The sequence below is a fragment of the Amphiprion ocellaris genome, chromosome 9 (genome assembly GCF_022539595.1).
Source record: "Amphiprion ocellaris isolate individual 3 ecotype Okinawa chromosome 9, ASM2253959v1, whole genome shotgun sequence".
In the NCBI taxonomy this organism is placed as follows: Eukaryota; Metazoa; Chordata; class Actinopteri; family Pomacentridae; genus Amphiprion; species Amphiprion ocellaris.
In genome coordinates, this window is record NC_072774.1 from 21,022,455 (window position 1) to 21,035,718 (window position 13,264).

The window sequence follows — 13,264 nt, forward strand, 5'->3', positions numbered from 1 at the left end:
GCCCTCTCTGGTATTTTAAGATTGCAGAGAGACGAGGGAAGCGCAATACCTCTTCATGCAGGAGGTTAATATGTGTCTGTGCTCACTTGTCAGATGTAATTGAAGGGAACAGCTTATGAAAATGAGGTGGCAGGGATGAGGTCTTTAATTAGATCAAGATCATGGACAGAAATGAATTAGAATCACCACTCTCATTACCCATAGCAAAACTGGAGCAGCACGACAGTGAATACATGAAGGAAAACTTCAATATCTCAGCCAGTGTTACTGTGTAAATTGGATTTTAAGAAGCACTATTGCTCTATTTTGTGGTGCCACATGTGACCATATCAGAATATATGACTCATCAGTATTAATCTCTGTGTTAAAACACCCGATGGCTTATTTCCCACCATGAAGTCAGTGGAATCATTATTTGTGAATAATGTTATGCATTTTAAAAGCTCAATTTAGCCTGGATTTAGGTTGAGTGATGTAAAAATAGAACACACATGCCATCTAGTGGTGAGACTGCGTGGAAGAAATAAGCAGGTGACAGTGTAAGATGATTTGAAATAATCTAGATATTTTCACTTAATTATTATGCTGTCTAGACCTGTCACTGGATGACAAGTAATGACGACTGACAGTAAACATGATTATATCTCGTTATATAAAGAGACATCATGCCCAATCAGACAACATGATTAATAAAGGATGATTCAGTACGCCTGACGGTTAGGTTTTTTGTTCATTTCCAATTATAACTAGATGCGTTTGCACTGTCCTTGAAATGCAGTACTTTATTCAGTCTTATGCATGTAAGATGAACTAATTCATTTCTCCCAGAGTTTAGTCTGTCAGGGAGACTTTTCCGGAACTTAAACCAGAATCCTGTCATTTCATTGGTGGACTCTTTGGGGGCGGAAACTAAACTCTGCCTAAGCAGCCAATAGGAGAGCGTTTTATTTTACTGATGGACCTAAACGGAAGTAAGCAGGGTGTTCTGTTGAGAAGTGATTCAGGGAGCTGTTACAACACGTGTTTGTACTGCTGCAGCAACGTGGCGTCGGATGCTTCGTAAGTAGAGGAAAATCACAAGAGAAACACAAGAGAAACGGCACCTGTCAAAGCTCTCTGAGGCGCCTATTTCTTCCTAGCTGTTGGGTGAGTTTGTACTTTTAGTTTCCTAGTGTTGTCAGTCGATAATGATAATGTTCAAATGATGCCAAGTCGGTCGTTGTTCTCTCAGAATTGGTGCCAACAAGCTAGCTGACCTGACAGTGGGTCACAGGTGTACATGGCACACACACATATTACCTTTGAGTCAGGTTATCTTGTGAAATTACAGTTAGAGCAAAGCAGTACTGGGAAAGACAACGTTAGCTAAGTTTAGCTAGGTCAAACTTCCTAGCCGCTCATGTTTCAGCTTCGACAAACAAACTATCGAGCATTGTTTTAATGGCAATTACCTGGCATTAAAATGTCAAAACAATCCCAAATGCTCGCGACAGCCTTTTCTTTCGTATTTCCCCGTTTATGATGCTGCTGTATTTTCCCGCCTTTTCATTTCGTATGATATTACTTCGTTATACAGACTTTGGGCTGAACACAGTTTAACCTCCGAGAGTCTATATAAGGTAAAATGCCCTCCGTTTAGGGTATTTATGCATTTTAAATAGTTCTTCGATGTAAACAAATAATTAGCGTGACGTCTGAAGCTTAAAACGAACATATATACACCTAACCCTTAGAAATGCTATTTTAATGTTTTGTAGTGCTAATGCAATTTATTTAAATGTTGCTTTTGTAAAAGTAGTTAGCAAGGTTCAGCCAGAGAGAAATAATGTCAGACAAAAAGTATTAGTTATGAAAGTATTATATTAGTTGACTACTTGAGTAGCAATGCACATCCACAGAACAGAAATTCTGACTTTGTTTGTATAGCGCCTATATAAAGTACTTTGACAAACAAACAAACCATGAAACTGGATACTCAGGTTAACAATATTACAACAGAAAGACAGTCAGACAAAACGGAGAGAACAATGACCAGGAAAGCAAAAAAAAAAAGGAGATGTCTGTTAGAAACAGTAAGAAGCCGAGTTGCTGCATACTGAGCTAGATAGAAGGAAAACAGTAATTTATGGTTGTACTAGAAAAGAGGGGCGAATGAGTGCATGGATTACTTTTTCTAGTCGGAGTAAAAGGAAAATAATTTGAGTCCGGAGATGGTTCTTATATGACTGACGCAGGACTGAACAACTGTTTTGATCTGTGTTTTGAACCTTAGGTCTGAGTCCAGAAGTACTGTCAGTTTTCTCGCAGTATAAGACTGATTTTTGTGTTTGTGGGACTGAACAACATGATTTTTGACCACACCAGCACCTCCTCTGTGTCTGATGTGGCTGAACTGGTAACATGCCCTGGAGATTAGAAGTAGTTTTGCAGAATATTTACTGAATTCTTGTTTTTTTGTGTGTTTAGTCTTCACATGCCACGATGAAGTACATCTTGGTTACGGGCGGTGTTATATCTGGGATTGGTAAGGGCATCATTGCCAGCAGTGTTGGCACAATCCTCAAGTCCTGCGGCCTTCATGTCACTGCTATCAAAATCGATCCATACATCAATATTGACGCTGGCACCTTCTCACCTTATGAACATGGTGAGTAATTCACTGCATCCAGCTTTGTTGATTATTGTTTGTCATCATCTATCAGTTGCTGTTGTGTTTGATTGTGCGGTTGAGTCCTGTGGTTAATATTGGACAAGAAGTACAGTGATTTTCCTGTGTCAGAGTGGGCCTTTGTGGGGTGTGTACACCTGACAATAAGTACCGTCAGTCTGCATATAATAAAGGCAGCAAGTCTGTTTCTTTATTTGGCAGATGTCTTTGCAATTCCTGTTATTTTTGACCATTTTAGAAACACGTCTGCACTGTTTGATTATACACAGATCAGGCATAAGATTATGATCACCTGCCTAATATTGTGTTGGCCCCCTTTATTTTGCTAAAACTCTTGTGACCCAGTGGGGCATGGACACAAGTCCTCTGGGGATCCTTTTTTTTAAAAAAAATTCTCAATTATTACCATTTTTGCACTGGTGTGTTTCTTGTGACACTGGCAAAAATTGCTCTAGCAGAGAAACTATAGATATAGTGCGGAAACGTAATGGCTGAAGTTCAAGTGGCATAGGCTCAGGTTGTTTCCATAGGACAGTTAATTGTAGTGTCGGCAATCAAAGTACTGAATTTCCACTGTTGCTGTTGTGCTGCATACACTATACACTAACTGTATAATAAATTGATGTAACGTCTTTGCTTTCCAGGTGAAGTGTTTGTTCTCGATGATGGAGGAGAAGTGGATCTTGACTTGGGAAACTATGAGCGTTTCCTAGACATTCGCCTTATCAAAGACAACAACCTCACCACTGGAAAGATCTACCAGTCAGTAATTAACAAGGAAAGGAAAGGAGACTACCTGGGCAAGACAGTACAAGGTTAGAGGTGCTTATAGTTTGATGATGATGGATGCAGAAACAGATATGGGAAAAACTGCTTTATGTGGGTGTGATTTTTTTTGATGACTTATTTTAAAATGCAAATGCATTGGTACCTTCACTGAAACATACTGTTTTTAGTGCCTGTTTGAATCTGTATTCCTCTACTTTCTAAAATTATAATGTGCCAGCAGATGCAAAACACCAGCACATTTTCTATTTTGATTTGTATGTTTTAGAACAAATTGTCTAATGCACAATGCAAATCCTTTCTTTAATTTTGTGATCATACTGACATGTTTTCTCAGTGGTACCCCACATCACAGATGCCATACAGGAGTGGGTAATGAAACAGGCTAGGATTCCAGTGGATGATGATGGTGTGGAGCCTCAAGTTTGTGTCATAGAGGTAAATTGCTGTCTGCAAGTGTGAGTTCATGCTGTTAGCCAACATTGATTTTGCGTTCAGTGTGACTGGATTCTAAACACTGTTTTTGACGAGCACAGAGTGCTACATTTACACTCTCGTGAGTCACCTACAGGTGATTTTTGATCAGGATTTAGTTTTCTAGAGAAATGGAGAAGTGAGACCAAGCATGTTACCTGAAGCAGCAGAAGATTGTGGCACTATTCTGTAAGTGTTATGAGAAATCACTAAACTTGCACAAATGCGAATGAGTCAAGCAGAGAAACAAACAAGAAAAACTGAAAATTGATTTGAAATGGATTTCTTGAGGAGAGTCTGTAAAACTATCCTCTTCTCTGGGACTGGCACTGTTTCTAGGAATGGAAGAGACGGCATACAGTAGGATTTTGTTTTTATTTTTTAAAAAAGTGGTAAATCTTAGTGTGTATTTGTTTTACAGTAGAGTACTTACTGCAGAATTATTTCATCTTTAATAAATTTGCAGCTGAAAAGAGTGAAGTTCTCATAAACCAAGTTAAATTATTATCCTGCCCTTAGCAGTTCTCACCATACTTCAAACCAGCTCTGACAGAATTATGGGCTCAGTGCTGCTGACAAGAAGTTGGTCAGCATATGTGAAATGCTGAGAACTAACCTGTCTGTTCATCCATGCAGCTCTGTAGTCTAAGCTGATGTTTTGTGCCAACAGCTGGGAGGCACAGTAGGAGACATCGAGAGCATGCCTTTTATAGAGGCCTTCAGACAGTTCCAGTTCAAAGTGAAGAGGGAGAACTTCTGCAACATCCATGTCAGCTTGGTACCACAGGTATGCAACACACAGCATGCATTCATCAACAGGTATTGGAGGAAAATTGATTAACTATACGATCACAATATTCCACAGTATTATTATTATTATTATTATTATTATTATTATTATTATTATTATTATTATTATTATTATTATAGTGTATGTTTTTAGTGTTTTGTTGTGTTCTGTTTTTTGTTAATTGTAGGAGAATGTTATTGTGCAGGAAAAATTGCACCTAACTTAATTTGCACTGACAATTTGAGTCAATTTTATATAATGTATTTTTCTGTTTTTTTTTTTTTTTTTTTAAATTTAAGCCCAGTACAACAGGAGAGCAAAAAACCAAACCGACCCAGAACAGTGTCCGAGAGCTCAGAGGGCTGGGCTTGTCTCCAGATTTGGTGAGTCAGATTATAGTTGTTTCTAAAATTTGGCATTCCCTCCTGCATCCCAGGTATACACAGGCCAGGTTACTTGTTTTCGTTTTATGTGTCGATAACTCAGTCATTCTTATAGTCTCTATTGATTTCATGATGTAGACAAACAAGTGAAGTCTGCCTAAGTATGTCTTTAAATACCAAGCCCCAAACCTGTGCCCCGGTATTATTTTGCTCATTGATATTACACTAACATACATATCTCTTTGCCAGATTATGTGTCGCTGTGCAATGCCCCTGGAAACATCTGTCAAGGAGAAGATATCCATGTTTTGTCATGTGGAGCCCACACAGGTAAAGTCTTGTTTTCGTCCCAGTAAACAGCCTCACTTAAAACTATGTATAGAGCAGACTGAATTAGTGTAGTTTATGTTGTCACCACTGACTGCAGTTGTGGTGACCTATTTATATTGTTTTAACGTAATAATAATTGTGTCAAGCTTGTGTCTAATCATCACTTGCGTACGCTATTATCAGATAGGGATCGGCCATTTTTTACCATTAAGTCATCCCTTGCTCACGTGTGACAATATGTGGTACTGGATGCAAACATGTTGTTTTAATTTCCACTAAACATAAAGCCTGAGCTCAGAGATTCTACCCTCAGGTGTTTAGGAATCATCATGAAAGCTGTGCGACATCAACGATAGTATGATATAAAAGAAAATAGGATCGATTTAAAATTATCATTACCAGTTAAAATCACAATCTAAACATATTGACATCGATCAGTTCACTATTCATTAAAAAGTAAACAGCATGAAGTAACATAGTAACAGTATTTTCTAATTCTTTACAGGTGATCTGTGTCCATGATGTCTCTTCAATTTATAAAGTGCCCCTGCTTCTGGAGGACCAAGGTGTTGTGAACTACTTCTGTAAGCGGCTAAACCTGCCTGTTGAGATGAGACCCAGAAAGATGCTTACAAAATGGAAGGAGATGGCTGACAGGTGAGGAAGTTTGTCTTAGTCATTTACTTGTTTCTAATTTCGTCTTGCTCAAAGGCTGTGAGAAAATGGATGCAAATGATATACTTTACAGTTATGGCACACTAAGTTCAATCAGTGAGTCATCTCGGTGAATTGTGTTACAAATCAAAGAATGTTGAACCCTGAAGAAGTAATGGTCCCGTATCATTACAGGAAACTAGATGTGGGGGTAAAATAACAGCACTGAATTACTATTTGAGTAGCTGAGACGTTATAATTAAATGACGCACCGAGGTCAGTACAGTGAATAATGTCCCTCTCATTTCAGATCTGACCGTCTCCTGGAGCATGTTTCTATCGCCCTGGTGGGAAAATACACAAAGTTAGCAGACTCCTACACGTCTGTTATTAAGGCACTAGAACACTCTGCTCTGGCCATTAATCACAAACTAGAGGTCAAGGTACAGAAACATTTCACCTATTATGTTTTTTGCATAATTATTTAGCAGCACTGTTTTACACTTGTGTTTTACACATGTTGAGAGTGTTACAAAAGAAAACTGTAGAACTTCAATAAAGCCTTGCCTGTGCCTGTATTTATACAGCAGTAAGCCTGAAGCTTAAAACGAACAGCCATGCTGGCTGATGTCTTTGTAAATTTTGCTGTTGGTTCTTATTACAGTACATAGACTCTGCTGACTTGGAGACTACCACTCTGCAAGATGAACCTGTGAAATATCATGAGGCCTGGCAAAAACTCTGCAGTTCTCAGTGAGTTGACAATACTAGGAGAAAACATGGGCCAGTAGAATTGGATAACATTGAAAATTAGCAGCTATCATTATTGAGATTTACACTAGTAATAAAATGTTACCTTTCATGCCACATGATGGCAGTCTGGTGTAATACTGTAAATGGAGCTAATTTTGTGAGTCATGCAGATGTGTTCAAACATGCAGTAAAAAGGGGCTGAGTAGCTAAGTCCTTTAAATTGTCCACAAAGAGTAAAGAAATTTTGGAACTTTTCAGGTTTGTTTTGATAAAGAGAAATGACTAATGATTGTTTTTGGATGCCTTGGATTTATGTTTCCAGTGTGTCCTAATCAGATTTTCATCAATAATTTCTTACCATATAGCATTCAAAGTTGTGAAAATTAGTATTTACTCAGTTCAACAACCTTGGAGTATTGTGTTGATCTAGCTTACTGGATTATGGACAGTACAAGTCCAACATTTTGTCCAAAGAGAGAGGGATGTGAAATAAACTAAGGCTTGACAATCCTTTCCTCCGTTTCCACAGTGGTGTGTTGGTTCCAGGAGGTTTTGGTGTACGAGGAACAGAAGGCAAGATGCTGGCTATTAGTTGGGCAAGGAAACAGAATAAGCCATTTCTGGGTGAGAGATTTCATATGGTGTTATCTCATATTCTCTGTCTTCTGTTATGTCACTGAAGATTGTCAGTCCCACAGATCATAGTATAAATGCATGCTAAAACAAGGCAACTGAGCTAGGAGTCCACTGGTTGGGAGTTGTCAGCACCTTAAAAGTCATCACAGTCACGTGTATGTCACTGATCCATCCAATCATCACGTGAGTTAGTAGAGCCACGTGTATCTAAGTGTGAACAGGCAATAAGCCATTAATCGATTAAATGCCTGGAAGTCCAGAACAGTCAGTCAGAACCGAAGAAGCTTTACAAATGACATTTCATGACAGTTTCCTTCATTTTAGAGTACTTTATATGCTTTATACTGTCATATCATCTTGTAGGATTTCATGCTTCATTATTTAACTGATTAAATTACAGTGGATGTTGGTAATTGTGACACAAGTTGGACCAAAACTGAAGTTCAAAGAAAATACATTTTAGACACCAGTATAAAGCAAAACATAAGTGACTGCATAATTACTTAGCTGCAGCTCAGAGTATTCAGAAGAGGCATAATTTTGTAGTGATGCTTACAACAAACCCTGGCAGGCATGTGAAGGGCACAAAGAATTATTTTTTTCCCCCTGCAAAATATCAACTTAAAATACAAAGCAGAAGCTACACAGAATGTTAATGTTATTTTTTGTTACAGCCATGTACAACTTAAACCTAATAAGAACGTGTGGCGATGCTTGTAACCTTCTGTTCTGGGAAGATATGTATGCATGTTAACAAAGTTGGGGCAATTACGCAAAGACAAATTGAGAAAAATGTTAAGGTCAGGTTCAGTCGTTAAAGACCTTCTTGATCCATAGACTCAAAATTAAAATTACTGCCACCCTTGAATCTAAAAAATATAGACTTGAGTACATTCCTGTAATCAGTTAGTGTTTTATTTTTCTACGTAAATTAGAACCATTTGTCGAGATTTGTTCTGCCTGTGACATAAATGCTTAATTGCATCCACTCAGAACATTCAGAGCTGTAAAATAATGATACATAAAGTCCAGAGAGAGACAAATGATTTTTATAGACACTGTATAATTATATGCAAATGCAATAGCGTTCAGTCATGAAAATGGTTTTTACCATAGAGATCTTCAGCCTTTCTTTATTTATGAGTCCTTACAATAGCTCTCATTATGCAAAAATCCTGTTGGTCTTGTTTTGTGCAGGGGTATGTTTAGGCATGCAGCTGGCAGTGTGTGAGTTTGCCCGCAACGTTCTCAAATGGGAAGGTGAGTAATTATGCTGTTCAGCTACAGGACACTGTCAAGCAATATTTGATCCCTGTGGTTTGTAATTTAATGATGAAGGAACCTTAGCCCTGTTGGGAAGTTGATAGGAGCTTAGATCAGTCTTGCTTATCTTTTTCAGATGCCAACTCCACAGAATTTAATCCAGAATCAAAACACCCTGTGGTAGGTTGGCTTTTTTCACCATGTTTCTATCACATCAAATGAGCTTGGTGGTTTAACATTCTATTTGATCTCGACAGGTGATTGACATGCCAGAACACAACCCAGGGCAGATGGGTGGGACTATGAGGTTGGGGAAGAGGCAGACCATTTTCAAATCCAGCACCAGTGTATTGAGTATGAAACAAATTGTGAACTGTTTCGGCTTTTATTCGTCTTCCCCACTGATATGTTTGTGATAACTGATGTTTAATTTTTGCAGGAAGACTGTATGGAGATGTGGAATATGTTGAAGAGAGGCACAGACACAGATTTGAGGTAGAGAGAAAAGCAAAGTTTTAAAGTTTGGGACTACATCCATCCATTTCTTCTGCTTATCCGTGGTTGGATTGCAGAGGCAGCGAGTACAGCAGGTCATTCCAGATGTCCCTTTCCCTTGCTATGCTTTCCAGTTCTTCCCAGAGTGTTCCCAGGCCAGATGAGATATATAATCCCTTCAGTGAGTTCAGGGTCTGCCCCAGGATTTCCTCCCAGGCGGATGTACTTGAAAAGGAAACTTTGGGAGCACAAAACCGGAAAAATAGTTTTATTTTTTTTAGAAAACAGACCTTTTTTATTAAGGAAATAAAACATTGTCTACAGCATCTTATTTGGCTAGTACATGTTGCAGTGGCTTGAGGCTTTCACTGTTCTGTAGTTTGTCTGTGTTCTTGGCACAAAGTCACATACATTTCTGGTGGGTGTTGGACTCTGCTAGGGTTACCCCCTTTTTATCCAAACGCTTTTACGATATTCATGAACAGGATCTCAAGGTGCAGCCGTGGTGATGGGGTATCTGGTTCAGGAAGCTTAGAATCATGTTGTTGCGTTATGCCGATGGCATGTTGCTGTTGGCTTCATCATATGTGACCGTCAGTGTGCAGTTTTCAGTCAAGTGTGAGGCGTCTGGGATGAGAGAACTTCTAAGTCTAAGGGCATTGTTTTGTGCTGGAAAGCAACGGATTGCTCCCTCAGGGATGGGGGAGAGTTACTTCCCCAAACAAAGAACTGTGACATGGGCCGACTGTTGCAGCATCAGCAGTAATGTGGACATTGTACAAATCTGTTGTGGTGAAGAGGGAGCTGAGCCGGAAGGCAAAGCTCTTGATTTACCAGTCAATCTATGTTCCGGCCCTCACCCATCGTCATGAACCAGGGTATTGAACTAAAGAATGAGATTACAGATAGAAAAAGCTTTCTCTGTAGGGTGGATGGGCTCAGCCTTTGGGATAGGGTCAGAGACTCGATCATCTGCAGAGAGCTTGGAGTATAACAGCTGCTCGTTCACATCGAAAGAAGCCAGCTTAGGAGGTTCCGACATCTCATCAGTGTGCCTCCTGGGCAGCTTCCTTCTGAAGTTTTCAGGGCATATCCAAGTGGGCGGAGAGCCTGGGGTAGACCCAGAACTCGCTGGAGGAATCACTTGTCTCATCTGGTCTGAGAATACCTTGAGATCCCACAGGAAGAACTCGAAAGCTTTGCTGGGAGAAGAATGTCTGGAAGGCCCTGATTACCCTCATGCCCCCATGACACAACTCTGGATAAGTGCTTTGGGGGTCCAAATATTGTCTTGAGTATTGCAAGATAATTGTATTTCTTCATAAGGCTGTCCTGAATAATTTCATCTCATTTTAGGTGAATCCAGAGCTAAAGCACCACTTTCAAAAGAAGGGACTTCAGTTTGTTGGCCAGGATGTGGAAGGAGAGAGAATGGAGGTCATTGAATTGGACGGTAAGTTGAAAACAAGCATCCACTTACTGGTATGTATTTATGTATGTGTGTGCTTAAACTCTTAAACATCCTTTAGAGACAGCTTAACCTCACATTGCCCTTGTTATGATATATCCACACATGTTTTACCCACATGCATTTCATGGTAAATTATATCTAATACAGTGGAGGTCAAAATGTTTGTACTAATCCACTTTCATTTGTTTTAGACCATTGTTACTTTGTTGGAGTGCAGTACCATCCAGAGTTCACCTCTAGACCCATCAAACCTTCTCCTCCATATTTTGGTCTCCTGCTGGCTGCAGCAGGAAAACTCCAGAGCTACCTGGCTAAGGGCTGCCGTCTTTCTCCTCGGTAAACCTGGGCTAAATAATCATCAAAAAATGGTGTTCCAGTCCACAGACATTACTTTGTTACAATTTACTTTTCAACATAGCAACCAATTAAATGTTGTTTCAGTATTCCTTTGTATGGAACATTAAACAGGGCAACTATAGCAACACCTTGATCATTTTTTGTTGCAGTTAATTATTCATTATAGTTACATCAAAAATGCATTAATAATAATTACAGTTTGCCGTTACTCTGTAATGTCACCATTACGCCAAAGTCTCAGTTAAACAAACCTTTTATGATATTACTGCTATAATTCTCATTTTATGCTTTTTTCCATTCCAGGGACACTTACAGCGACCGCAGTGGTAGCAGCTCACCTGATGTGGACATCACTGAACTGAGGTTTCCCTCTTTGTAGGTGTAGTTGCTGTTATTTGTGTCACTCTTGCAGATAAATGCAAGGTCCTGGCAAAAAAAATTGGTCACACTTAGCAGATGCTGCAATATCAAAATTTATATCAAGCTGTTTTTACTCCGTTTGACACAGTATGCTGAATCATTTGTACACTAAACATATAATGCCTTCAACCTTTGTGTCAAGAAAGGTAAAAATTGGAATAACGTTTTTATGGGTGAACTTTAAGGAAGCATGTGGATGTTGTGGAATAGCTATACAGAACACTTGTTGAATTTAAAACATAGAATTGGGTAAATCACAAACGGTACGACATCAACCTATCAGAAAGTATGCTGTATCAGTATTGGCAAGATGCCTGTGAAAAATTGTGAGAAGATGGAAGGTGTAGTTTGTTGTTAGGCATAGGAACTTTTGACTACTCAGAATTAACAGGTGACTTGGCAGGACTCGTGGCAGCAGTATGAAGTCAGAATCAGTCTGGCAGATTCTTGTGGCAGCCATCCTCCAAATCAGTCCAATCCAATGTAAGAAAACACTGATAAGACACATACTGTCATGCTGTTTGCAGTTTGCATACTCCATGTTTTGCCGCTGTATCATGGCAGTTAGACACACTGTTGATACTTTTACCTCTTTAAAATCCTTGTTTTTGGTGACAGTTTTGTTTTATGTATGTCTCTACTTTGAATGCAAATTTTGGTTTTAAATATTCTTGCTCGGTATTGCTGTCAAAATTCTACAGGGTTAACGTTAACTTGGACCACAAAGGTTGTGGCTGTAGCGTGTATATGAAATATTCTGTTATAATAATATGCATGTTTAAGGCTTGTAATTACTGGGTTTTATTTCCTGTGCTGAAACTGATATATGCAGACTTACGCACTTTGCAGTGTTGTAAGCTTTTATTCCATAAACCAGAACTCAACAGTTCATGTTGCATAACTTCAAGGTTTGAGCCTTTTGCCTTTTATCAACAAATATGGTTTTGAATTCTGTTTCCCCTTGCTTCCATTTCTGACCCAGAGCTTCCTAAAGTGAAATATGCTGATGCAGAGTCATCTGACAGTCCAGCAAACATTAGGTGACCTTTGAGTCAACTGTAGGAAACAGGAGAAGAAGGTTTGGCATTTGAAAACTGAAATAATAAAACTGAAAATAAGACCTCAGTTTGATCTCAAAACATCAGTAGCAGCCAACCGTAGCTCATAAATCTCAAACTTTCAAGGTACATCTTCAGGCTTGGTTATGTGTTGCTTTTATTTATGTTTTGTTGACTCAAATGTATGATCATACCATATTTTTCTATTTATGAAATTGGAATGCATGTGTGATGCAATGTGTGGGTTTATTCTGAATTAAAAAATTATTTCTTATTACAAGCCAGTCATTATTTGTGTTGAACTGTGAAGCACAAGTTCCCTCTAGTAGCTGTAGAAGTACACACGACTCACAATATTAGGATGCAGCACTGAATGAACATGCTGATAAAGCAGGTGATCTGTAAGATTCCATGCCGACAAGGTTAACATTCTGTACATACAATTTTAACTGCATCAGAAAACAAATCCAGATGATGCCTGATAATGGCTATTATACCAAAATCAGTTTTGAAAGAATAGCAGGATCAAATTGTGGGTTTTAAATTTGATAGTTTCCTTTTGATGAGTTACAATTTTGGAAGGCTATCCCAATTTGACCACAGATTTTACCTTTAATAACTGGTATCTGTTCTTGGTATTAAAATAGGCATTGTGAAATTCCTTAACATAAATGCATGAATATATTGTAGTCATAAATGAAGTGTTAAGCTGTTGTACAAAAATTA

The 13,264-nt window shown here is 38.8% G+C and overlaps 1 protein-coding gene across 1 annotated transcript; it reads left to right on the plus strand.

Annotated features, from left to right (window-relative positions):
• The first annotated feature begins 984 nt into the window (after positions 1-984).
• On the plus strand, positions 985-12,812 carry LOC111563374 (CTP synthase 1-like). Its single transcript, XM_023262423.3, has 18 exons — positions 985-1,146; positions 2,467-2,647; positions 3,313-3,483; positions 3,792-3,892; positions 4,599-4,715; positions 5,018-5,101; positions 5,351-5,431; positions 5,937-6,088; positions 6,396-6,528; positions 6,750-6,838; positions 7,368-7,462; positions 8,672-8,734; positions 8,874-8,917; positions 8,995-9,091; positions 9,177-9,232; positions 10,589-10,685; positions 10,895-11,039; positions 11,364-12,812. Exons 2-18 carry the CDS (start codon positions 2,482-2,484, stop codon positions 11,437-11,439), a joined length of 1,767 nt encoding a protein of 588 aa, XP_023118191.2. The 5' UTR covers positions 985-1,146; positions 2,467-2,481; the 3' UTR covers positions 11,440-12,812.
• Positions 12,813-13,264: the final 452 nt, after the last annotated feature.

Bases quoted from the DNA above. Each gene is read 5' to 3' on its own strand.
- LOC111563374 (XM_023262423.3), top strand. From the start codon at position 2,482: ATGAAGTACATCTTGGTTACGGGCGGTGTTATATCTGGGATTGGTAAG. The intron at 3,893-4,598 runs GTAAATTGCTGT...TTGTGCCAACAG, and splicing joins CTCAAGTTTGTGTCATAGAG to CTGGGAGGCACAGTAGGAGA. The intron at 4,716-5,017 runs GTATGCAACACA...TTTAAATTTAAG, and splicing joins ATGTCAGCTTGGTACCACAG to CCCAGTACAACAGGAGAGCA.